The sequence below is a fragment of the Alosa alosa genome, chromosome 3 (genome assembly GCF_017589495.1).
Source record: "Alosa alosa isolate M-15738 ecotype Scorff River chromosome 3, AALO_Geno_1.1, whole genome shotgun sequence".
Taxonomy (NCBI): Eukaryota; Metazoa; Chordata; class Actinopteri; order Clupeiformes; family Clupeidae; genus Alosa; species Alosa alosa.
The window spans coordinates 7,588,688-7,614,132 of NC_063191.1; the positions used below are offsets into that span (position 1 = coordinate 7,588,688).

Here is a 25,445-nt window from a genome sequence, read left to right on the forward strand (position 1 = left end):
ATCTTACTTTTCACTCCACTACATTTTGTGACAGCTGAAGTACAGCTGAAGTTCCTTTTGGAAAAAAGACTGTAAAATAGTGTTGCCTAACCTATGTTATTGTTATATCCACTATTTACTGTACCTTGTTGACCCCTTTTCACAATATTGATGTTACCATAACTAGCCTCTTGACGCCATCGAGCAAATGATAGACAATCTGACGCTATCAAACACAAAAGGGAACATCTTGATTTAGTCCGAAAGTGTAAAGCATTCAACAAAGAAAAATGTGGTTACTTTGAAGTATCTAAGATACGATATCACATTAGTTTGTTTTTAGTTCTTTCTACAATTATTAGCTGATTTTGTCCTTGAATGGAGGAGAAAGGCTCAATGAATGCCTATGTCTGTGCCGAATCATTTCAACAATAGTAAATGCAACTGTATTAGTAATAATACATTTCAGGACTTTTTACTTTTGATACTTAAGTACATTTTAAAGGCAAGTACTTTTGTACTTCCACTCAAGTGGAAATGTAAAAGGAGGACTTTTACTTTTACTGGAGTAACATTTGACCATGTGTATCTCTACTTTCACTCAAGTACAGGATTTGTGTACTTTGTCCACCACTGGTTATGTTACACCACTAGATGGACTACTAGATCAACTTTTAAAGTAGTAACATGGACAATGGAACAAAACATTTGTTCATGGAAATCAGTCAATGCATTAGGTAATAATTTATATTAATTTGTCCCATAGGAAATAGCTGTATAAAATGTGTCCTCTGCATTTTACCTATCCAGGGGTAGTGTTTGGTCATTACACCCAATTCCCTTACAAGTAGGCCTATGTGGATATTGTATCTGCATATACAAATATGAATTTAATTTGGTACACTCATACCAAATCGCTTCAAAAGTGTAGCAATCTTGTAAACAAAGAAATGCAGTTCTTCACTCAATTCCAAAGAAATACACGTCCATGCCGGACGATTGTGTGCCCGTGTTTTAGGAATTTTGGAAATGGGCTTCTATGGCCTCTTGGCCAGATGGACCTGCGGAGCAAATCCCAAATTTACCGAAAATTTGTATGGGTATTCCCAGGCTAGGCCTGTTTCTACACAGGACCTCTGTTGATGTTGCACAGCACAGCACAATCCTTCACAGTAATCCTTCAATTTTGGTCTCCGCATTTATCCCAATCCGTGAATCACACTCAGCACACAGTGAACACACAGTGAGGTGAAGCACACACTAAGCTACAGCGGCGCTCAGGGAGCAGTATAGGTGCCTTCAGCCGCTCTGGTCGGGGTTCGAACCCTCCGGTTACAAGTCTAAGCGCTAACCAGTAGGCCACGGCTGCACTGACTGCTGCCACATGATGGCTGATTAGATAATTTCATGTGTAATAAGGTGTACAGGTGTTTCTAATAAAGTGCTCAGTGTGTATACTTGGCTGTTTTACTATGAATGGATAGGCCTACTTTTATTTGAACGTCAGCAATTGCTTCTTGTTATTCTAGTGATGTCGGTCACTTTGGATAAAAGCCTCTCCTAAATGCACTTTATGCACGACTCCATTTTAGATTTACTTATACTGGCAGATCAACTTCGTGTTTACATTAATACATTGGCAGATATGGCTCTTTTCTATAGTCTTTGTCTTCAAGACCTCGTCTCACGGTAATGTAGACAGACTTTGTGAAAATGTTGTGTGCCACTCAATGTTTATGTTTAAACCCTAACCAAGCAATTGATGTGTGTAATGACAGCGTGTAATATTGTTCATATTCATGTTACTAAATAGTTGTTTGAAAATGTGTGGTTATGATTTAATATTAACTGGACCTACCTTAATTTACCTTAATGGACCGACCAATTTCAGTGTCCAGGTGTCCAGCCTCGTTGATGTTAATGATGCCTTAATTGGCAGGGTAAAACGTCTTCCTGCTTTTGTCTTTCCTGTGGACTTTTCTTTTGCTGTCTATGGGACAGTGCTGTTCCACAGGAAGTTGATTTACACAGCAGCCCCATCTTGTGAAATGGGCTAATAGAGCTAGCCACTGCAATCTCACACAACAGACTGATTTAAGAGAAAGGGTGCCCTCTAGTGTCCACCTTGTGCTTAGGATGTCAGTCACTGGTCTGGGGTCAGTGTGACCACTTTTGGTCTCCTTACACCAAGATTTGTGAAAGATTCTTGAAAGATTGGAGTCTTTTAACTAATGTCACCCATTCAAGCTTTACTCAAAAGGCTAGAATCTTTAAAAGAATCTTTCCCAAATCTTGTCAAAGTTGTTTTGGTGTAAGGAGGCAATTACGGTGGTAGTGTAGTGGTTAAGGAGCTGGGCTAGTGTGCAGTAGCCTGAAAGTTGTCAGTTCAATTCCCGGCTTCCACCGTTGTGCCCTTGAGCAAGGCACTTAACCCCAAGTTGCTCCCGGGACAATGTGATCCCTTGTAATATAGCTGACATATGTAAGTCACTTTGGTCAAGAAGTGTCTGCTAAATGTAATGTAATGTAATGTAATTACTTATGGCCCTAAAATACTATCTAGTCCTTTGATGCTAGGGGACAAGCCTCTCTGTTTTTAGTATGCAACTGGATGGGACTGCATGTGTGCACTGGTCAAGGAGGAGGGTCGGTCAGGTATGTTAACTGGACAACCTTGTCTAAGTAAAACTGGTGTAGGACACCTTGACAGGTTGTATTTGTTCACTGAAAATGACTTGCCCTTTCTCATGAGCTAGATTAAATGGCTAATGCTATCCATACATCGGAAAACTTTGTCAAGATTTAGGAAATGCCCCTCATCCAAGCTTTAATCAAAATACTATATTTCAAGAATCTTTCCCAAATCTTGTCAAAGTCTTCTGTTGTAAGGATGACGTTAGCATTGCAGTCTGAAATTGACGCCAGCTGGATTGAGTGAGTGCCCCCACAAACTGCCTGCTGGCTCATGGAAAATGGCCTGACTAAATGGTCAAATGTTCTGTAATTTGTAAGATTTGTTGGATTACATATTCAATTTAAAAGGCCTAACTAATTGATGTGGTTGTCTAGATCATGTTGATATTGTTATGTCCACCTTGAGGTGTAAAATTACTTATATTTTAATATATGTAGTTTGCATGGGTTCAAATGTGTAAACAGTAACTTCTCACAAACCACACGCCTGCCAGGTCTCTGTTTACATTTCTGATGAACACATATTAGATTGGCCTTAACAGGACATGGATTCACTGAACCATGGATGCATCCTGAAACTCTAGTTGCCTGAAGCACTAGAGAGATCAACAGATATCTAGTAACACCAGTTGTGATTCCAGGATTCCTTTCATTCACCATAGGTCTTGGTATCGTTGACTGTATGGGTAGTTGCAAACTTCCAGCATCAAGTTTAATCAATGTACATCAATGCATTCTGCCTAAACAACATTTGTATGCACAGCTAAAATCATAGATGGACTAACCATCTGTGGTTTTCCAGGGGTAACTGCATCTATGCAATGACTTGTTACATTCAGTTAAAATTGAACAATTGTTAAATGTAAAAATGACACATATTACCGCACAGTGGCCTTGATCCAATCCGAGGGGGAAACATCATGGGTTTTCTGGTAAGCTGTATAAGTCAAGCTCTATGTATCCAAAATACACGATATAGACAAACTATTGGGACGCCTACCATTACACATCCACAGGAACCAGCTGTAAAAGGGAGGTACTCAATATTAACACCTATGGATTTAGAATGGGATGTTTATTGAAGTTCCTGTGGGTGCAATGGTAGGTGTCCCAATACATATTAGACCTGGGACCTGTATTTCACATCCATCAACTCAAATGAACACACCAATGCCCCCCAACATTAATAAAAGAGAAAACCCAAGAGCTGTGTGTTACGGAATATTTATTATGAACAACAGGACATGTTAACTTTAATAGACTGGGAGGCGGTTTGAGACAGTTGGACGCCACCTCTCCGCTACTCTGGGATTGATTAGTCAGGTCTGGTCAGATGAGTCCACAGGACTTATGTTTCCCTGATCAGCTTGGTGAGCTTCTGAACCTTGGTCTTAGTAGACATGTCCACGTATTTGTCGCCAATGCTGACAATCATGCCACCAAGGATAGATGGGTCAGACTGAGAAAACAAGGGTAAAATTAGACAAAGTCAAATGTTTTCATCACATCCCTCTGACAGAACTAGTGTTGTAATCAAACAAAATCTTTGTCCCTCCGCTACTTTTTCCCCTTGGTTGCTTGTGCCATGCTTGATAGACAAGTATAATTTCCGAACAAGATGGACAAATCCAAGCACCGATATAGATTCAGATAGAATGTGGAGCATATTAAAGTCTAATACAGAACCTAATACACCCCTTATTTATTAAAAGACACCAACCTGCTCCAATAGAAACATAACCTTATATTTCTAAAGGTTGACTTCTAAGTAAAAAAGGTCCCAACCAAGAGAAACTAATACTTTCAACGGAGGGTATAATCATTTTTGTGCAAGCTCATGCGAGTAAAATGTGATAGAAACAAAACCTTACATTGCTCTAAATAATCTATATGACTGCTGAACAGGGACAAATAAGCAGGTACATTTCCCTCTGCAGTGATTTTTGATTGACCTTTGTTTATAGTTGTAGGGCATTGAGGTTTCCCTCATTTTCAATTACAACAAGTTTTTTTTTACATTCCAGAGTTATTCTTTCGTAAAAACAAAAGATCAAGTTTTCTAAAAAATATAGATGGATAAAATGTTCCAGAAAGTTCTATGGGTGAGGCAAGGAGGTAGCAGACATACCTTGGTCTCCAGCTTGATGGTCTCTCCCTTTGCCAAAAAGCCATTCAGAGCAACTTTCAGGTCAGCCAAGTTGGCTTCATCCAATGGCTAACAGTTCAAACAAACAAACACAAATAAATAAGCAAATAAATAAAACATAAAGAATCACATAGCTTGAGCAATGGTTCTCAAACTGTATTTGAACCCGAATAGTCATGACATTTGCACAACTACAAATGGGACACTCTTATTTGATACGGAATAATAGATGACCGATGTATGTATTGTTTGGACCATGTGTGTGTGTTCAATTTTTTTTTCGTTATTCAAAACATAGGTACAGACACACATATACAGGTGGGGTTTTTTTTGAGAAATGTGTGACAGATCTGACATACATGTGCAGTGGTGACTGAGCAGGTGACTTCGCCGCGGTGGGCGCTCATCATCTTGCCAAATGCACTGATGACGTCAGGGGTGAGGGGCAGGCGGCCATTATCAGCCATAACATCTGGAGATAGTCACCATGGAAACAACATACCGAGTTCACACTTACACTGTGGCCTTTATCAATCAGAGCTACCACATAACATATATGAAAACATCAAGCACTACTTAAAGGAGATCTGACAAACACCAAACTGTAATCGTAATCTAAAAATATTATATTTCTGTTCAGCCAATCCTCTGATTTTGGACACTGAACAATAATTATCTTGTTAAGACAGTTGTTCCTGAAGGACATGGAAGAAAGTGTCAAAAACTCACTGATGAGGTTGATTGTGATTGCCGAGGCATTTGCCTTGGTGAGGGCGTCTCCAAAGGCCTTCTGCTTAATACTGCGCTTGACATGGGGGTTGAACACGATGCTGGACATCTTGGGGTCCTTAATTATGCTCTGTGGGTGGCAAGAGAGACGATGAGAAAACATGACTTGACGGAACGTAGAAGATAACTGAGTGCATGTGAGGATAACAAGCAAAAGTACCGTATTGGCTGATTAAAAGAAGATAAGACGATAAGACCATCACCCTTTTCAGGACCAAGTTTGGAAATAAATAAATGAATTTATAAAGTAGCTTTTTGTGGACCAAATCTTGTATAGAATTGTTTCATATATATATATATATATATATATATATATATATATTCATTGTTGAAAATATTGGTGATGCCAAGTTAAATAAATTGAATCTCGAGATCTTTTGGAATGCATTTGCAATTAAAAAAGAACTTATAATACAGTAATATGGCAATGAATATGAGACTTTTATATAATGCCATAACAGTGCAGAAGATAGCAGAAATATCAGTCTAATTATGAAAGAAAAGAACCACAGCCTAAATAACATTCAATAACTGCATTAGCCATACACGTTAACTATATATGTCTAACTGTACAGACTTGAAACAAACACCGACAGATGCTGACATGTCAAAAACCGCTGATGTTTGATCAGCTTTGCCCATCTGATCCAAGGGGTGTGAGTGAGTTTTCCTTTAGTTCATCACATACCGCTGAAATGATAGTGGCTTCCCCTCGGAAGGCAAAACTTCTGCAATGCAATGACAGTCCATAGAGCTGCATAATTAAGCCGTTAGAGCCATGACTGCATTTTTAAGACGGTCTTCCTAAAATCCATATGATTTTAAAATTGCCATTATAGCTCCATCGCAATTGTTAGTTAACTTGACCTACTTTTGAACCACTTTGTTCAAGATGATCTTTTCTCTCCATCATTCAGGGTCGTGACACTTGTGTGCACAGAATCGAGGGCTACTTTCAAGAATCTCCATTTTTTAAGAGTGCTGCTGTTCACTGGGTGTCTGACTAAGGATTACTGAGTTATAGATTATACCTTAATTCTATTGCATGCACTTTACCTTTTAAGCTATTTTTAAACTATTGCCCTTGTATTTGCTTTAATCTATGTAAAGTACATTGACTGACACTTGTGTGTGAAATACGCTATAAATAAACTTGCCTATATACAACTGCTGAAAAAAGATGAGACTACGCAGTAGTTGCCATTAAATAACTACATCCATGAACAATTGGGTATAGAAGAGTAAAAGGGAAAATCCATTCTAAAACTAGGATGTGTTTTTTCAATGGTGGTGTACCTTTTTATCAACCTGAGCAGTTTTGGTTAGACCAGAATATGACATCTTGCTGAAGATTGTCTTGTTTAATGGTCCAATGGAAATGTACATCCAATAACAGACCCTAGGCTGTTTCTAATCGGAGCTTCTCCTTTAACTTCATGAACACACATTAAAGGTATCGGGACATCCACTTACACCATAAGAGATGGTGCATATTTGTAATATAAAGGACAGTCAAGGAGTGTGAAGGACCTTCAAGAGCCATGAAGGAGACAGTAGAGGGGCAAGAGAGGCATTCAAATAAAAATCACTCACAGCCACGTGCACCAATTCCTGCTCCACCTGATCCAGTTTCTTTTGCTTACTGGCTGCAGAGAACAGAGCTGTGGCATAGCGACCTTCCACTCCATACACCTGGATTGGGGCCTAAAAGGAAAGAGAGAAAACGGACTTCATAAGTCAAACAAGCAGATCAATAAGTGTCCTAGTCCTACTACACACTAGCCATACTCTACCATGTCTGGAAGAAGAACGTGAACTGCGAGGATAATCCCAACAGATGCAAGCTATTAAAAAAAAAACACCTAGTCACAATTACCTTGATAAGTTTTGATCGGACGACCGACGTGCTGAATTGACGCACCTGCAGAGAGTTACATATTAGGTTAGTCAAGTGTTACATACATTATCGCCGGACATCACCAGAAACTTTATTACGTTACTGAACATGTAGTGATAAGACAGTAGACCTGTTCAAAAACGGCAATACATTTCATCAGTTTTAGAGTTTTTCAATGACACACAATAGAGTTTTCACGATAACCTTCAAGGAATCTAGGCAGCGAAATAGCTAACATTACTGCTCATGCATAGCAGGCTAACGTTAGCGTTTGCTATCTCGCACTGAATAACAGTATGGACATTGAGTACCATCAGTAACTATGCCCGTTTCCTGCATAAATACACGCAACGCTATTGGAGAAACACAAAAGTAGTATATCACAATGTGCATAACAATTTATACGGTAGAACTCCCCTGAAGCAACGGCTGGCTAGAACAATATAACTGACGTTAGCAACCGACCATTTCATTTAGCGCTAGCTGCTAGCCAAGTTTGCTAATGTTAGCTACAGCACAGCATTGAACCCCACGTCGAACATCACTTTAAAAAAAACACTACATGGACTTAAACTTGCAATGCTCTTTAATATACGATGCTCTCACATATTTGTAATTATTTCAAATTAAACGTTCATTAGAAAGCACAAGAAATTGTAAAGGTTTTCCGAATGTCATACCTGCAGCCCCAAGCCTATGCCTGCCATTTTCTCCTGTGACTGAAGAAGCGAGGTCAAAACGAACACGCATGCGCCAAAGTCGCACTAGATATACGTCCATCCGCCGCCCCATGTATTATGGGACTTGTAGGCCTGCCTTTATCATCTATCTCCACCAGAGAATGGCTCTGTCTCCACTCAGCTGTGTCCAGTTTGGTCAATGGGCCTACGCAAACGGGTCTGAAGTGAAAAATGCGTGATTAAGCTACAATACAGCAAGGCTACATAATTCAGAAAAAAAGACCATATATTTTCTTAGCATAGCTGGCATTTCCTCTATACTAAAGGTGAAATGGTATAATTGTTTAATTAATGGTTTTACTTTTACTTTGATAAGTAGATGGTCAAACACCCTTATACAAATAATAATGTAGCGTTTCACCAAGAGCCAGAGTTTCATGAACTGGTTTATTGTCACCGAAGCACACAATGCAGCATATAACACACAGCGGCCCGTGTCCGGCCCAAAACTCAAAGAGGCAGAACTTCCTCGAACCGTATATTCCCCGGGGGTCCCGCCCCCCTCTCGCCAGGCTGCCAACCATGAGCGTGCCCGGGGTTATGCATAGCACGGGCACTCCCTGATTGACAGCCGGTCGCTACAATAAGATGTATAATATGACAATCAACTGGATATTGTGCACTAGAGCATAGCTATACAGTAGCCTAGCCTACCTGGCAGAATCTATGCAGTCTCTTAATGTGATGTCCATGGGCAGCTCAATTTATTTTTTAATTAACTGGGAACAGACTAAATACCTCAACTTTCTGAGCAAAATGATAATAGACCAATGTTTTAGAGACCAGATCAATGTGATAAGTTTTGCATAACCTAGTCTCACAGGGGGTTTGTGACTGACAGGGACAACAACTCGATGATGGTGTGGTGTGGGGCATAAAAATACAGGGACTCCTGTTCCAACTGGTGTAAAACAATTGCATTACAAAATTTATAGTGCAGGCTAACACATGGCATAATTCCAAATACACTTACTTGTGAATGAATGTCTTTCTAGTAGACTTTAGGATTAGTAGCCTACGGGTTGGTTTGCCAGCAGGGGATTATGCACAAAGTAGACCTGCACCGGAGGTTTTCTGTATGGTGTCTATGTAGTGTTCGGTTCTTCAGAGGTACAGTAGGCTTAAAGTAAATCAGGCCATAGATCTTGTATGGTTGTTGAAAATTATTTACATTTAATCCACAGTATATTAACACTATGGAATGCATTACAATTAAAAATCAGAACATTTCATACAATGTCTCTCTCTCTCTCTCTCTCTCTCTCTCTCTCTCTCTCTCTCTCTCTCTCTCTCTCTCTCTCTCTCTCTGCATGAATGGATATTTCATACATAGGCCTACATAATAATCACATTAGACGGCATCAAATTGTCTTGTCCCTTTTCATCATCGGACACAGTTGATGCAGAATCTCCATATGGACCACACACAGGCACCTGCTACCTTGAGTTTCAAAAGCACTTGCACCGTGCAAGTTTGGGTGGTATAACATATGCCAGTGACATCACCATCTGAACCATTATGAACCCTTCACTGCATATACAAGTATTCCAGAATGGTTTTGCTTTAATCTAGGAAAATTACAAAGACTTTCATAGGGGGAGATTCCATCTGGAAAATTCTAGATTGTTCTCTACACCTATTAGGCCTAAAGTTAAATAGGATTAGAATTAGGCCTTAGAGCTTGACCCAAAATGACTTAGCCTAGTCATAAATCATGAGAATCTGGAATTTTCCATAGTCAAAATGGCTCATGTTATGACCATAATAAAAGAGGCTGTGAAAACAGCGACTGCAATAAAAAATGTTCATGCAATGTTAATGCAATAAAAAAAAGTTCATAACAAGTCCTTATAATTTCTTAATATTTCTAAGTGGTAGCCCTGATCTACGGGATTCATGATGGGCGTGGCATGAAGAATACGTTTATTTGGGGCGTGTACAGAGATATCAGCCCATTCAAATGGACCAGGCGATTTAGGCTATAAAAGAGCGCTCCTGAAGATGCGTCTGTGAAGAATAGCCTACAAAGTTTGCCCAAGCGAGCTATCGCTAAAGTGACGAATATTGCTGTTACTAACTTCGCATCGCGAACCAAACCTCGAGACATCGAAGTGGACTGCAGATTGCGATTCATTCATTCTGAACGGATGTCTGCTAGCTAGGCTACTGTACTTGCTGTAGCCTATGTGGCTTTTGGATATTAGGCCAATTTGCATTCGTTGAAATGGTAAGTAGGCTAGGTCTAACCTATAAAATACTCTGTCGTGTCGTCAAAGAATTAGGCCTATAACGGTTGTCAGGGAAAACAATGTGCGATGTCGATGTTAGACTAACGTCACTTGCCTATTGATTCCAAAGATGGCTAAATGAGCCTACCAAGATAGTGTCAGTTGTAAGAAAGTGTATCAGGTAAAGTTTAACCTGTTATGCCATAGTCTAGACTAGCCTACTATAACACGGCATTCTAGAAATGTCCTGGCGCCTCTCTGATGCAGTGTCCGTCTTGGCAGCCTACGCAGCAGCGGCAACCATCCTTTCCTTTTTCTTTTTTAGCTTGCTGTGTTTTCGGTAAAATGAATGACTCATTTTGTAAGCACTGTGAGTCAACTCATGTAGAGTAAAGTTAGACCACCGGATGTAGTATAGGATTAGTGTAGCCTTTGTGATGACACTCGGGGTGTGAATTATACGATGGCTTGACATAGCCAAGGTTTTTGTTGTCGCCATTAGGTCACCATGTCATCTGGCAGCTTGGCTACGGTGTGTGACTGATAGGCTACCCACTGATTGACATGGCCTAACATGCTTGCATCGCTACTATTAGCTGGAGTGGAGTCGGCTATCCGTCTATCGTTCTGGAAAGTTCCACCTGCGACTTTGATCCAAAGAGGCTGAATCCATCGCCGCAAAATAATGTCACGTAGCCTATGGGGCGTGAGATTATGGTACAAATGCATGCGGGAAGAAGTTGACAGCATAGAGATCAGTGGAGTGCACGAGCTGAAAAAACGCAATAACTCTCTTATAAATTGAAACCATGACTGACTGATTGTTGTCGTATCTGAGCCTGGGCATGGCGCGCGTCCATGTGATACAGAAATGACTTGCTTTAGGGACACTGACTTAAAATGTGATTGGATAATATAGACCTATTTTGCGCAACAGGTATCATGCGGTCGAGGTGTAGCCTACCGAGTTCATTTTACCATTCCATCTGAATCTAACAATGCAAACCACTTTACTGTGTGTATAGGCAGGCAGCTATTAGCCTACTAACACTTTTAACAGAGATAGTTCAACTGAGCAATAACATTGGATCAGACTCCATACATAGCCTAACATGAGGAGGATGGACCTGCTGCATGCCTTTCAGTCATTACAATAAGGAAGACAAATATTGTATAACCTAAATTAATTACAAGATGGCTAATATATTGGAATTGAAGCTTTAATTTAATTTTGATTAGGCCTACTGTAACCGAATGATATAGGCTACATCATGTTAAAGTTGCTGTTGACTTTCTTACGGCAGTTTATACCTTTCTACGTTTCATACCTTCTAGCCCTAAGAGATCCCTGCATTAGACATGAAGGGCCCTTGACTGTGAGGAGAGGAAAGCGTGTGACTGTGGAGAATTGAGGTCTCTTTTAAAGATACGGTTGGATGGAGAGGGTTTAAGCACTGCAATAGACTGTTTATGGAATTGTTTTGTCTGAAACCTGTGGAGGGAGAGAGTGTGTGAGAGAGAGAAAATTGTGGTGTTGTTGAGCATTTACATTTAAGTTTTATTCAGATGCAATCTTAATTTTGCAAAACAAAAACATTGATCTTGCAGACAATAAAGTGTTAGACAATAAAGTTTTTTTTTTTAACTTGTGCTTGTCCCCAGTACACTGGAAAGCATGATAACTCTATAATATCCCTAGACATATGCATTATACATTTTTAATAATCAGTGGAGCTGGTCTATGTGGGGATAACCGTTGAAACAAGCCAGTAGGCTATGACAGTGGTCCCTTTGAAGTAGACTATGTTTGCCTCACTGTCTCTAACTTGTTCTAAGACCAAATCTAACTCTTCTTCTGTAATGCCCTGGGAAAATCAAACTTGCCTGTCTTTTGTTGAATCATTTTTTGATGTTGAATTTATGTGTGCATCAGACATGCAAGCAGATGTCTTTGAGGACATGCAAAAGTTAACAGCCAAGGAAGGTTACGGGGCAAATTCCAAGATTCAGCAGAAGTAGTCAATGTCTTCTGTCGGTGTGTTCTCAGTTATGATCACGTTATAACATAGACAAATATAATAATAACAATAAAAACAACACCAATAATAATAATAACAATAATAATAATAATCATCATAATAATCATAATAATAATACATATTATTGTTATTATTATTATTATTATTAATTGCAATGGGTCAATAATTCATAAACTGAGCTTCTGGTGTTTCCAGCTAAAACAGCTATCCCCCAACAGATTAACATCCAGCTTGACTCATCTTCACTGACCCCAACTAGATCGGCACGTAACTTGGGCGTCATAATTGATGACCGACTTAACTTCTTGTAGCACCAATTGCAAAATCATGTCACAAGACAAGATTCCACATAACTTCTTGTACAGGCCATGGTTATCTCCAAGCTGGACTATTGTAATTCACTGTTAGCTAGCCTACCTGCTTGTGTAGTAAGATCGTTACCATTGATTCAGAATGCTGCAGCACGCCTGTGTCTTCCAAAGAGGACACATGTACTGAACTCCTCTCCTAGTTTCTCTCCACTGACTATATATTGGCCACAGTTTATTCTCAACAATTTATTCACAATTAAAATATCTCACTTTGGCCTATAGAGCACTGACTGGATCTGCTCCCTGCTATCTTAATTCAATGATCAAGATGAATATCCCCAACCGCCCACTGCGGTCTTCTGATGAGCGCCTGTTGTGTCGATAAAAACGCAGCCGTAAACGCTATGTCAAATTCAAGACTCTTCCTCAGTGGTTCCTTGTTGGTGGAATGGGTTTCCCAGTGCTCCCATTCCTGTGATTGTTTTGGGTCTTTCAAGAGGGGTCCAAATATCTGTTCAACGTTCCGTGAACCTGATGAAGCAACTTGCGAAACGCGTTGTTCACGCCAAATAAAGTCAGCAAAATATACCCTCCAGTGTGCGATGTATACTACTCTTTTGACTTTTCAATAGTTATACTGCACACCATCAGCACCTGGAGCAAGAAGAGCTGTGCACAGGGATTTTGAGCTTTGATCTATTTATTTTCGTTAGGCTATTGATTGAATTGACATTGTTGTTTATTATTGCTATTCTCCTTGGTCAAATTTGTAGTTAAATTTAAATTTGTAGTTAAATTGTTAAATTTAAAGCAACACCAAAGAGTTTTTTGTACCTTAAAATAATCTGTCCAAAATCGTTTCAGTGGTTCATCAACTCGTAACAGGGTGAATGGCACTTCTGCATTCGCTTCGCGGCCCTCTATCGGCTATAAATGCACTATGTAAGTTTGCGGGATCGGGTAGCGGATCTGTAGTTCGATGGAATGAGACATAAGAAACTTCAAATTTGACTTGCATCTAATGTTACAATACACCATACTTTCATAAACTCATGCAACATATTCTACCTTGTGTGTGGACATCCTTATTTGCAAAGCCGGTGATAAACAAATAGCGTGCGTGCGACAGAGGAAAAGTTCTTTGGTGTTGCTTTAACTATTGCATTGTTGTTATTTGTATGTCGCTTTGTCACTTTATTTTGTATACTATGTATTAATACAGGCCCAGCATATCACTGTTGTGCATTTTAAATAAATGGGCATGAATACATTGAGTGAGTGATGAAATTTTTTCTTTAGCATTCCAGATAACATAATAAAGTATATTTACACATTCAGGTTTGTTCTTTGAATTTGTGCATATCACATTAGAAGTCTAATTCTGTGTGATGTTCAAGTGGAAGTGCCGGTGTGTCGTTCCTCATCGTTTAGTCGTTTAGTCACCTTCAACATCGTCACTAATTAGACTTTTGTCTTTGTCTTTGCTGTCTTGCAGGAATGTAAGCTCTAGCCATTACTAGACCAGAGACCAGAAGCATCCTACCCCAAATAAATCCCCTGTGCAGTACCGGTGGATTACCTTACCTTAATACTCATAGAAATTGACCAGATGGTGGATTCTTCAGTTTCCCTTCCAGACAGACAGCAAACCAAAGGATAAAGCATTTTAACAAAAGCAGATGTTGCATAGGATTTTTTTATTCCATTAAACTACATCTTTAACCCGTAGGTACTTTTTTAAAAAGGAATTTCTTACTAAATCGGGAGTAGACTGTCGTCTGAAACATGGCTCCAACAATGATGGAAGCTGCAGATATTGCTATTGTGGCACTGTACTTTGTCTTGGTTCTCGCGATTGGCTTCTTCGCCATGTGGAAAGCCAATCAGAGCACGGTGAGTGGCTACTTCCTTGCTGGACGGTCCATGAACTGGGTTGTGATTGGAGCATCGCTCTTCGTCAGCAACATCGGCAGCGAGCACTTCATTGGCCTGGCTGGATCCGGAGCAGCCAGTGGCTTTGCCGTCGGCGCTTGGGAGTTCAACGCCCTGCTCCTTCTGCAGCTCCTCGGTTGGGTCTTCATCCCTGTGTACATCCACTGCGGGGTCTACACCATGCCAGAATACCTCTCTAAGCGCTACGGCGGGCGGAGGCTGAAGATGTACTTCGCAGCCCTTTCCATCATGCTCTACATCTTCACAAAGCTATCTGTGGACTTGTATGCCGGCGCCCTGTTTATACAGGAGTCCCTAGGCTGGAATCTGTACTTGTCAATCATCATTCTCATCAGCATGACTGCCTTGTTGACCGTTACTGGCGGACTGGTCGCTGTGATGTACACCGACACACTACAGGCTGTGCTCATGATTGGTGGTGCTCTGAGTCTGACCATCATCAGCATGGTGAAGGTTGGTGGCCTGGAGGGAGTCAGGAAAAAGTACATGGAGGCTGTCCCCAATGTCACAGCCATACTGGCAGCCAACAACTTCACCTATACCAACTCGTGCCGCATCTATCCAAAGCCAGACTCCCTGCGGATCTTGCGTGGGCCTCTTGACGAGGACATTCCCTGGCCTGGATTCCTTTTGGGCCAAACGCCAGCCTCAATCTGGTACTGGTGCGCCGATCAAGTCATCGTCCAGCGAGTGCTTGCTGCAAAGAACATCGCCCACGCCAAGGGTTCCACACTCATGGCAGGAGTCTTGAAAGTCCTCCCAATGTTCATTATTGTCATTCCAGGGATGATCTCCCGCATACTGTTTGCAGATGAGCTTGTTTGCATTAGCCCAGAACACTGCATGCAGGTGTGCGGCAGTCAGGCAGGCTGCTCCAACATTGCTTACCCACGTCTGGTGATGAGTGTGATGCCGGTCGGTCTGCGCGGTTTGATGATGGCGGTCATGATCGCCGCTCTAATGAGCGACCTGGACTCCATCTTTAACAGCGCAAGCACCATCTTCACCCTGGACATCTACAAGATGGTCCGCAAGTGCGCCTCCTCCCGAGAGCTGTTGATCGTTGGCCGCATGTTTGTGATCGTCATGGTGGGAATCAGCATTGCTTGGGTGCCAGTCATCATCGAGATGCAAGGGGGCCAAATGTACCTCTACATCCAGGAGATTGCAGGGTACCTTACTCCACCGATAGCTGCCCTGTTCATGCTTGGCGTATTTTGGAAACGGTGCAACGAGACAGGCGCCTTCTGGGGCGGCATGACTGGCTTCACCCTGGGAACCATGCGCCTGATCCTCGGGTTCATCTACCGTGAGCCCCGCTGTGACCAGCCCGATGACCGCCCCTTTTTCATCACCCACATTCACTACATGTATGTGGCAGCGAGTCTCTTTTGGGTCTCCGGAGGGGTTGCTGTAGTGGTCAGTCTCTGCACTCCTCCCCCTTCGAAGGACAATACACACAACACCACTTTTTGGGGGCTTCCCAAAGTCGAGGGACATCCTGTCAGAGACTGCGAGGAGCTCCGCGAGCCCGAAAAGGGCCCCATCCACTGCAACGGCACCCTCCACAAGCAGGTACCCACCGACATCCAGAAAGAGAAGATCCTGGATGACGTTGAAATCAAACTCCTCCTCCCTGCCGGAGACAACATGCCTATGATCCCGAACAGCGAGCTGCCCACACCCATGGAGAGTTTTGGGAACGGCCTCACTGAGCTTGTGGGCAAAGAGGAGGATGGAAGTTTCCCCAACAACAGCAGCATCACCGGACACCACCAAGGGGAGAAGGGCTTATGCATGCGTCTGTTCGACTGGATCAACAGCTACAAGGACCAGGCGCCCACAACCCAAGCTAAGGTGCCAGAGGAAGACCAAGAACAAATCATCATGGAGATGCTTTATGAACCTCCCAAAACCAAGCTGGTGCTGAACATTGGCCTTGTTGTGGTGTGCTCCTTGGGAGTTTTCATGTTTGTGTATTTTTCCCTTTAGATATGCTGCAGCTCTTGGGAATGTGTAAAATTACATTTTGAACAGTGGCACCTGTATTATCTGAGTTCTGTAAAAGATATCTTGAGTCTGTAATATTTACAGTGTGATGTTTAGCTACCTTGGGGAGACCTAAAAAGAATGATATAACAGATATTGAATCTCAGACTTTTGAAATTCTTGGAATTCTTTCTGTAGATGGATCAAATATCTGCATTCTCAAAATGCTCTACCTAAAATCTAACTTTTTATGCCGATGGACATATATGAGATTACTGGACAACAAAGTAACACATGTACCGTTTTTCTCTAGCAAGTGATGTGGTGATATTTGCCTTATTTATTTATAATACTTCTATTTCTTCTTGTAAAAACCTATATATTTGTCTCTGTATTTAGTGTAGTGACTATTTGTGACTTTGTTTTGGGACCATTGACATCATTCAATCATTGTGTATTTCCTCTTGTTTTGTTGTCTTTTTGAGTAAGTTTAGAGTAGTCTTTGTAGCCTGTCTTGAACAGCATCACATGCTGTGTTGCGGTCATGGCTCTGTAGCAGTGTTGCAGTGTGCAGAGTAAATTAGTGATGTTCACAATGCTTCTTCCTATATCCACGTGTTTGTTCTTCCATGTGAATGGCCCATAGCATTATGTCTAATTCTGTCTACACATAGTCATGAACTGTGCTGTTGTACTCTATTAAGCACTTTCCAAGCCTGGCCTTCATTGATCTATTTTTTGTAATATTTTTTGTTTTGTTGTTATTCAAAGGTATGGAACCACCAAAAAGCCTTTTTACTAAAAGCAGGGAACATGCACAATAGAACAAGCTGAGGTCTCATGTTTAGAACTAAGGAACCCATAAGACAGGTGATTCAAGAGCAAATCTGGCTCAGTTCTCAGCCATTGGGTCTGTTCTAGAGTCCACTGTGTAATCCAACCAGTAACTCATATGTGTCCGTATAAATGCTTTAGGTATTGCTTTATCAGCTTTTAACTATTAGCTTGTTGAGACTCTGTATCCATTTTCCTCACAAAGCTGACATTTGTTGAACATAATGGGATGTTTCTCATTGATGGAATTTACATACTCAGAAACAAATTTGAGTTTCACCATTTCCTGTCAACTGTTAAAAGTGTTAACTTTGAAAGCACAGCTATAAGCTTAAAGAAGAGACAACCAAATAATGAAGTATTTAAATAAAATCACTTCTTGAATCACTATGAAAAAAAACTGACATATCCTTATATATATCCCAAAATATAACATCAGTCAATGGGATGTCGTGTCATTGCTGTGCAAAAATGATATTTAGTTCTTCTAGCAGAAGAATCCAGAATGTGGTTTTGGAACCTGGGCAGGGCTGTTTTTGCCTCTGCTTTTTCACATGTACTGTTAGTTGAGAGAAAATGCAAGAATAAAAGGTCAGCAATTGTTTGATGTATGAGTATGGATATGTTTTTTGTTTGTTTGTTTGACAATATTTAATTGAAAAGTGTTGTTCATTGATGCAGTGAAATTGTTTGTCCTTGTTATTTTGCATTTCATACAAATAAATTATTGAAAGTAGTACATAACGCACAAAATTCAAATCACACCCCTGAAAGTTTAATGGTTCTCTCTGTCTCTACCTTTGGGCATTTCAAGAAATCTAAGGAACCAAACCCTGATCAACCCAGAATGAGGCTAACCATTCTTTTATTGTGGTCCACCACAAGTACTGTATGTGAGTGAATTTCAGAAGTGGGAAGGTCTGTGTATTCATTCTGCAATGCAATAAAAAAGTGAAAACTAAAATTGGCTCAACTTTGTATTTTGTAATATATATATATATATATATATATATATATATATATATATGAATTGATTGACATGAAAGCACAATCCTGGCCCAGATGAATGTCATTGGCTTTGTAGTGGACCAATCTGTATCAGGATATAGATCAACTTGTATCTCTCTCTCAAAGGCACAGCACAATGACAACGTAATTACAACATGTGGTACATAGTAGAGCACACTGTGTTGATTTATTCTAGTAATGATCATCAGAAGAGAATTAAGAACAGAACAGAGTTAAGTGGCCTGCCCAGTTCTGAATAAAGATGGAGTACATTTAAATTGTAGTTAGAATGACATTACAATTCCAACTTTGTTTTGTTGTTGTTTTTTACTTTGTTCTTATACTTTACTTTTAGCACCCTGTGTCGGATGTTAGTTATTTACTTTTATTTTTCTTGTGTTAATTATTTACAGTAAACTCTGTCTTTAGGTGTGGTTAAATTTGATGTGTCATTAATTGTCCCAAAGTTTATTTGTGACTTTATTCTTTTACAGGAGTTCACTGTCAATCATCAATGACATGACATGGACATCTGGTTTAATCTGATGCATGAGGCAATGATGATGTGGAAAATCTGTTTTGATTTACAGTTGCTTTAAAATATTTTGAAACCATCTTTTAGTGTGCGGAATGGGGGTAAAATAATTCAACAAGCGTTTCAAAATGAGATCAGAAACATGTTTGGAAGATGGAAAGTGTTTGGTAAAGAGTCATTGGCTGAGTATGTTTGATTGAAATTATCATAAGATTGTTCACTGTCATTTTATCGATAGCTTTGACTAATTAGGTGTCATTGTGCATAATGGCATTTATTGTGTGCAGGTTTTGAATGGCAGTAGCATTGGTTGGTTCAAATACATGTGAACTTCCTGCTTATATTTTTCCGAAGATGCCAATAAATGGATTTGTTGCTGAAAAACTTAAGTAGTCAAGTATTTGTCTTGTGCTTGTGCTTGTACTTGTGTGTGTGTGTGTGTGTGTGTGTTTACTGATGTTCTTCATGATGTCTACATGCTTACGTCATAAGCACCTCTTTACTGTCTGATTTGCACTACATCCAGTTAACAGTTTACCACAGCTAATACTAATGGAAAGTTAAAATGCCATAAGATATCAAAAAAGTATGTGTACACAGAAGGCAGTGTGAAACTCCCAAGGAAAGCCATTCAAGATTCCCTTAATCATGACAAGGTACCACAGTGAGTGCATTATTATGACCGCCGCACAGCGAAGCGGCGGTCATATAGGTTTAGTCAGATTTTTTTTTTTTTTTTTTCTTTTTCGCATGTCCAAATTTCCGTCAAGGATTCCCGGGGCACTGAAAGACCGGGGTAGACGAAATTTGGTGGGCATGTAACCCCACATGGATAGCATGGAACAATCGTTTTTCGTTTGGATCTGTAGCCCCCCCGCTGGACTGCACCCCCCGAAAGGAGGGTAGGGCAGACACAGTTTTCTGTGAATATCTCGAGAACCGTAAGGTTTAGGAGGACCATTTTTTTTTTGTATGTTGATCTCCCCATGGGCCATGTCAACCCATTCCATAACCACTCATTTCATGTATAGCGCCACCTAGTTAAACACAAAAAAGTAAAAATAAGGTGTTGTAATCGCAGGTATCTGTGACCTAACATAGTCAAAACTGCACGAAATTGGAAGTGTAGGATCATTATGACACCCTTTGAATGCACGCCGTGCATGGGGGGCCACACAATAAATTAATTTATGTTACTATACACCAACTGGCCTGTAGGTGGCCGGAGACAGTTTTCTGTGAATATCTCGAGAACCGTAGGGCCTAGGATGACCAATTTTTTCCGTATGTTTGCCTCCAGGGGTCATTTTAACCAATTCCATGTGCACACATGTGCATAAACAGATACACACGCACACACATACATTCACAGTAATCATACGTATGACACATACTCACACAGTAGACATATGTACACATGCATGCACATGCACAAACACACATACGCAGGCAAACACACAAGCACGCACACACACACACCCACACACATAAACATAAACATGTACCGCATACACATGCACACAATTCAAGAATTTCTCAGAATTATGAACAGGCAAGATGGGGGTGGGGTTGTATAAAATTAATTTTACATGTGAAATCTATGAACTAATCATGTTTTGGTACTTGTTGTCTAGCAGATACCAGTGAGAATTGAGTGTGGATAATGCAATTTAGTGAGACAGTTAGAATCATATAGGCCTTTCAGCGTGATTTATTTTTGTGGAAAAAATGTGCTGGACTAGGCGGCGGTCATATTTTGTACCGCTCGGCGGTACATCTAGTTTAGATACTAAACCAGTTCATATTGCACAGTGACCATTCACTAACTCTTGATCAATAGTCGCTTCCTTTTCTGTAGTTATGACTGATGTAACATGTAGCCCTGTTGGCTGACTAAGAACATTAGTGGCACTGAATGCTGACACAATTTATGAATATTTGATAATATAGATCTGCATTTTATAGTTGTAGTAAAATTAAGGTCTAATTTTCATCAGTTTAAATTCTAGATGTTAATAGAATGCTTTTCAAATCAGAAATGATGTGTTATGTAAATGTGGCTACCAACAGAATGTTTATTCTAATAAATTAATTTATTCTATATGGATATTTATGCAAACAAGGTTTCCTGATTGGACTATATTTGGGTCTGCTATCATCAGAAATCCATTGAGTTAGAGACTCAAGCACATACAGTAATGTACACGTTCACCAGGGCAAGGCTACTCTCTTAAACTTACTTCATGTACCCTTTCATACTAATTGTAAATGTACACTCTGGTATTGATAGGCACAAGATATTGTGGTATTTCTCCTTGTCTCCGTACTGTCCTCATTCTCTCCTGCTGCCATACACGTGTGTTGCTAAGCTCCCCCCTCCTGTGCATAGCCTACTAATTCCCTCTCCCTCCCTGCTTTTCCTCCTCACTACCAGTACTTTTCCACTGTCAGTGAAAATTCTCCTCTGAAGAAACAAAGCGTCCACGTGTTTTTCTTTTTCACCCTCTGGCTCTCTGACGATGTCTTCAACGCGATGCAAAACATGGCCTCACCGCTTCATTCATGCGACTGTTAAACATGTGGATAAGGAGTGGCCATGGCGTGTCCACACATCACTTGTGTGAAATTCCATGACTCGTTTTACATCACTGAGGAGGGGGCTGGTGGTGGGAGGGTGGGGCATTGCATTCCTCTGCATGAATCCACAAACTATAGTGAAAGCAAATGACTCAACCGGGCTTGTTCAAGACCCAGAGAAAAGCCCTCTAGCTGTGAACGTTTTGTTTGGGTTAGTTTGCAAGTTCAGGTGCAAACACATAAGGTAATTACATAACAAGATTTACGGTCATTGACTGAATTGATTTGGATACAGCCACTCGCTTTACTGCCGTCATCCCATATGCCTGCGCTGTTTTTATTCATCTATGAATATATTTTAATCTTTATTATTCACCTTACCGTGTTTATGATCCACCTTAGGCTACTATATGTATTATGTTGGGTAGTCTTTACACTACTACCACTATACTTAGCAGATTTTTAACTCCTGAAAGGTTGGAGGATGCTACACCTCTTGATCATTGCATTCTGAGAATAAGGAAGTACATGAATCATAGACTTCGATAGAGGCAAGTCAATTTGAACCCCTTTTTTCTGTTGGTCGACTTCGGTTCTGCGCATTCTCAGTCCAGACGAGTGAGAAACGTGTTGTTAAGCAACGGACAGCAACACAGTAAGTCGTCAGGTAACTGCTAAGAAATGTGATAATGTGCAGAGTGCTCCGAGTTCGAGTGCAGCTTTTGGTGGTGTTTTGTTCTGACGTAGTGCCAACCCATGAAAACATCATCTAATTGTTTTCTTTTCCTCAATGCTTTCCTAAATAACTTACCTGTGAACTTTCACTCAGACTGCCTTCGATTTTCTTATCCAGAGAATACGGTTACTTCTCTCCTGTGCGACACAAAGTCGCGTGCTCAATGCATCATTTTAGCATTGGAAAAAACGGCTAAACGGCTAGCCGTTATGACACCAGTCACACAATGTTGTATTTCTCCGAAAATATAAAAAGCTTCATATAAAGGTTTAAAACGCTTCAGATGTAACATTTGATGTCAAAGTGATGCCAAAATGAATGGGGGTCAATGGAATGGCAAGTGGTCAACTTCTAGCCTCAAAGCCGCCCATAGGGGGTACGCTTTCCGAACATTCACATACCCCCTTAATCAGAATATCCACACGTTTCAGAATTTATGAGACAGTAAAGCATGAGCAACATGCATCTCATTTTTCAATGCCTGTAAATGAAAAAATAAAGACTTATTTGTGATCTCTTATTTGGACTGGTTAAAATGTACACACACAAACAAACACACCATCCCTGTCTCCGAATGCATTGCCAACCTGCATGGCCTTAATTAATGTAACCAGGTTAGTGGCATGTAAGTGGGACAAACAGGGTTAGACTGCCAAATGACTTGAGTTCCACTACTGCAGAATCAGGTGCGTTCTGCACTCCAATCAGAGGAGAAACAAGGCCAGACTATAGAACCTCCTCCAGTTTGGCATATAATGTTACACCCCCAATGTCGGCCAGCCCCATAATCCAACTCACATTATGGATATGGGATTTGTTTTCTCCAGCTACAGAGATTTAATTTAGGCTTCCGTACAGCAGTGAAACACTAGCCTCAGTGTGAATGCAAACTCTCATCAGATTGATTGGTCATGCTGCAAAGAGATGGACATCTGACTCCCCATTGTGTCTGGGTCAGTTGAGACGTCAGTATTACGTCAAACACAAACATTAATGCGTGAGCTTTGTATGGCTAAGTTAAGCAAGGTTGTTTTGATGCAAGGCATACTCTACTTTAACTTTATTGCTTCCACCACTGTGTGACACCATGCATTCTCTCTCTCTCTCTCTCTCTCTCTCTCTCTCTCTCTCTCTCTCTCTCTATCTCTTTCTCCCTCCATTCAAATCCTTATCTCTTCCCCACTAACTCCAAAGCTTGCCAATACCCACCCACATGTGGATATCTCCTATCGTGGAAATGTACTGGCTATCAGAAGGTGCCAGTGTAGGCTGCTCTTTGTTCATTGTTATGGTCCAAGGCATCACTCCGCCACCAAACATCAGCTCTGTATCGGCCCTTTCTCACAATGTTTTCTGACTGAGCTGTGCTGTAGGCTATGGGATATTTTTTGTGACAAAATTAAATAAATAATATTTATTTATAAATATTACATAGTAGGCTACCCAGATAGCAAGGTGACATTGATATGATGTTGATTTTCCATCCAAATCATCATTTTGGTTGAGATTGAAATCTCAATGGTAAATAGACATTGAATCAGCATTACAATCCTGACAAAACCCGACAGTGCATGAGCATAGATAGAGAGAAATCGAAACAACATTGGTTTATAGTTTATATTGCCATAATCGATAGAGCATCGATACATAGTTCAGTAAAAGATATTGAAAAGTCATGGAAAGTCATGGAGAATTTTGTTTAAAGAAGACAAAAGGTCAAAGTCTGGTCAATTGTGATAGAAATGCTGTAACTTTAGGCTTAGGCCTACTCATTAAAATCAACAGAGAGCCCACTACCTGTATATTGTAACCCAAAACTTAAAGACATGTCAAGATAGGCTACACAGTGCAGCTACTGGCCATTTTGGTGCCCTAACTGATGAAATACAGTATTAACCTAAGTATGTCATCATATGGCCAACTATAAAGATGTAATCTGCCGGTTCCCAGGGATGGGTAGTATTTCTGAAACATGTAATATGTGTTTCAAATGCAAAATAGTATTTTGTCATTTGTATTTTATTGGGTTGAAGGAAATGGCTCTGTATTTTGTATCAAAAAACTTTATTGGTGTGTATTTTTGTATTTTAAAAATACTGCAAAATACTAAATGTGAAGAACACAAAAAAAGTAGATACTACAGACAGGTGTAATGAATAATTGGTAATTAGGCAACAATGGTTTATGTTTATCGCAATCAGCTAATGTGAGAACAGCTGTGTTCAACAACACTTACAGATTTTCAGTGACGGCTATTGCTGAAGCATCAGCCCTGGTCTGAAGCACTGGTGTGAAGTGGTACGCAAGTAAAGATGAGCAAGTTGACCTGTGCAAGTTCACATAAGGACACTGACAAAGGCAACCATGTCCCATTGTCTCCATGCCAATCTTTAACAGAAAAATGTCAGATATCTCAACCACAATGACATCAATAGATGGTAGCGCTAGCATGCTAACTATGCTAACCACGTTACTTAGCTAACTTAGCTAATTGTTTTTAGCAGTTTTGCTAAAAATGTTAACTAGCATGCTAACATGCTAGCATGCTAACTATGCTAACCACGTTACTTAGCTGACTTAGCTAATAGTTTTAGCAGTTTTGCTAAAAATGCTAACTAGCATGCTAACATGTTAGCATGCTAACTATGCTAACCACGCTACTTAGTTGACTTAGCTAATCGTTTTTAGCAGTTTTGCTAAAAAATGCTAACTAGCATGCTAACATGCTAGCATGCTAACTATGCTAACCATGTTACTTAGCTAACTTAGCTAACTAGCTACAGTGGATAGGAGTCATAGTTGATGACAAGTAACAGTTACAATGGCTGAACAGTTAAAAAGTTCAGTAGTTTAAAGGGTTAAATTGTTTAACAGTGAAATATTGTGGTGAGGACTTTTATTTTGAAACAGTTTTTGGCAGAGGAAGCAGTTGAACAGGATGTGTAGTCTTAATAGGGCCAGTTTGTATGCTTAAAGCCTGAGACTGGCA

General features: G+C 40.3%; 2 protein-coding genes across 3 annotated transcripts; one reads left to right on the forward strand and one right to left on the reverse strand.

Annotated features, from left to right (window-relative positions):
* Positions 1-3,881: 3,881 nt before the first annotated feature.
* Positions 3,882-8,296, reverse strand: atp5po (ATP synthase peripheral stalk subunit OSCP). The gene is made up of 7 exons (XM_048238621.1): positions 8,186-8,296; positions 7,485-7,529; positions 7,202-7,312; positions 5,549-5,678; positions 5,179-5,291; positions 4,802-4,888; positions 3,882-4,132 (listed from the first exon to the last, which is right to left on the reverse strand). Exons 1-7 carry the CDS (start codon positions 8,210-8,212, stop codon positions 4,022-4,024), a joined length of 624 nt encoding a protein of 207 aa, XP_048094578.1. The 5' UTR covers positions 8,213-8,296; the 3' UTR covers positions 3,882-4,021.
* A 1,895-nt stretch (positions 8,297-10,191) lies between these two features.
* Positions 10,192-18,599, forward strand: slc5a3b (solute carrier family 5 member 3b). Of its 2 annotated transcripts, XR_007193064.1 has the most exons (3): positions 10,192-10,473; positions 14,320-17,053; positions 17,597-18,599. XR_007193064.1 is itself a non-coding variant. In XM_048238620.1 (2 exons), the coding sequence occupies exon 2, from the start codon at positions 14,610-14,612 to the stop codon at positions 16,767-16,769; it is 2,160 nt and encodes a 719-aa protein (XP_048094577.1). In that variant the 5' UTR covers positions 10,192-10,473; positions 14,320-14,609; the 3' UTR covers positions 16,770-18,598. The 2 variants fall into 2 exon arrangements, 1 of the variants encoding a protein (XP_048094577.1); XM_048238620.1 differs by having other exon boundaries at positions 14,320-18,598.
* The last annotated feature ends 6,846 nt before the right edge of the window (positions 18,600-25,445 follow it).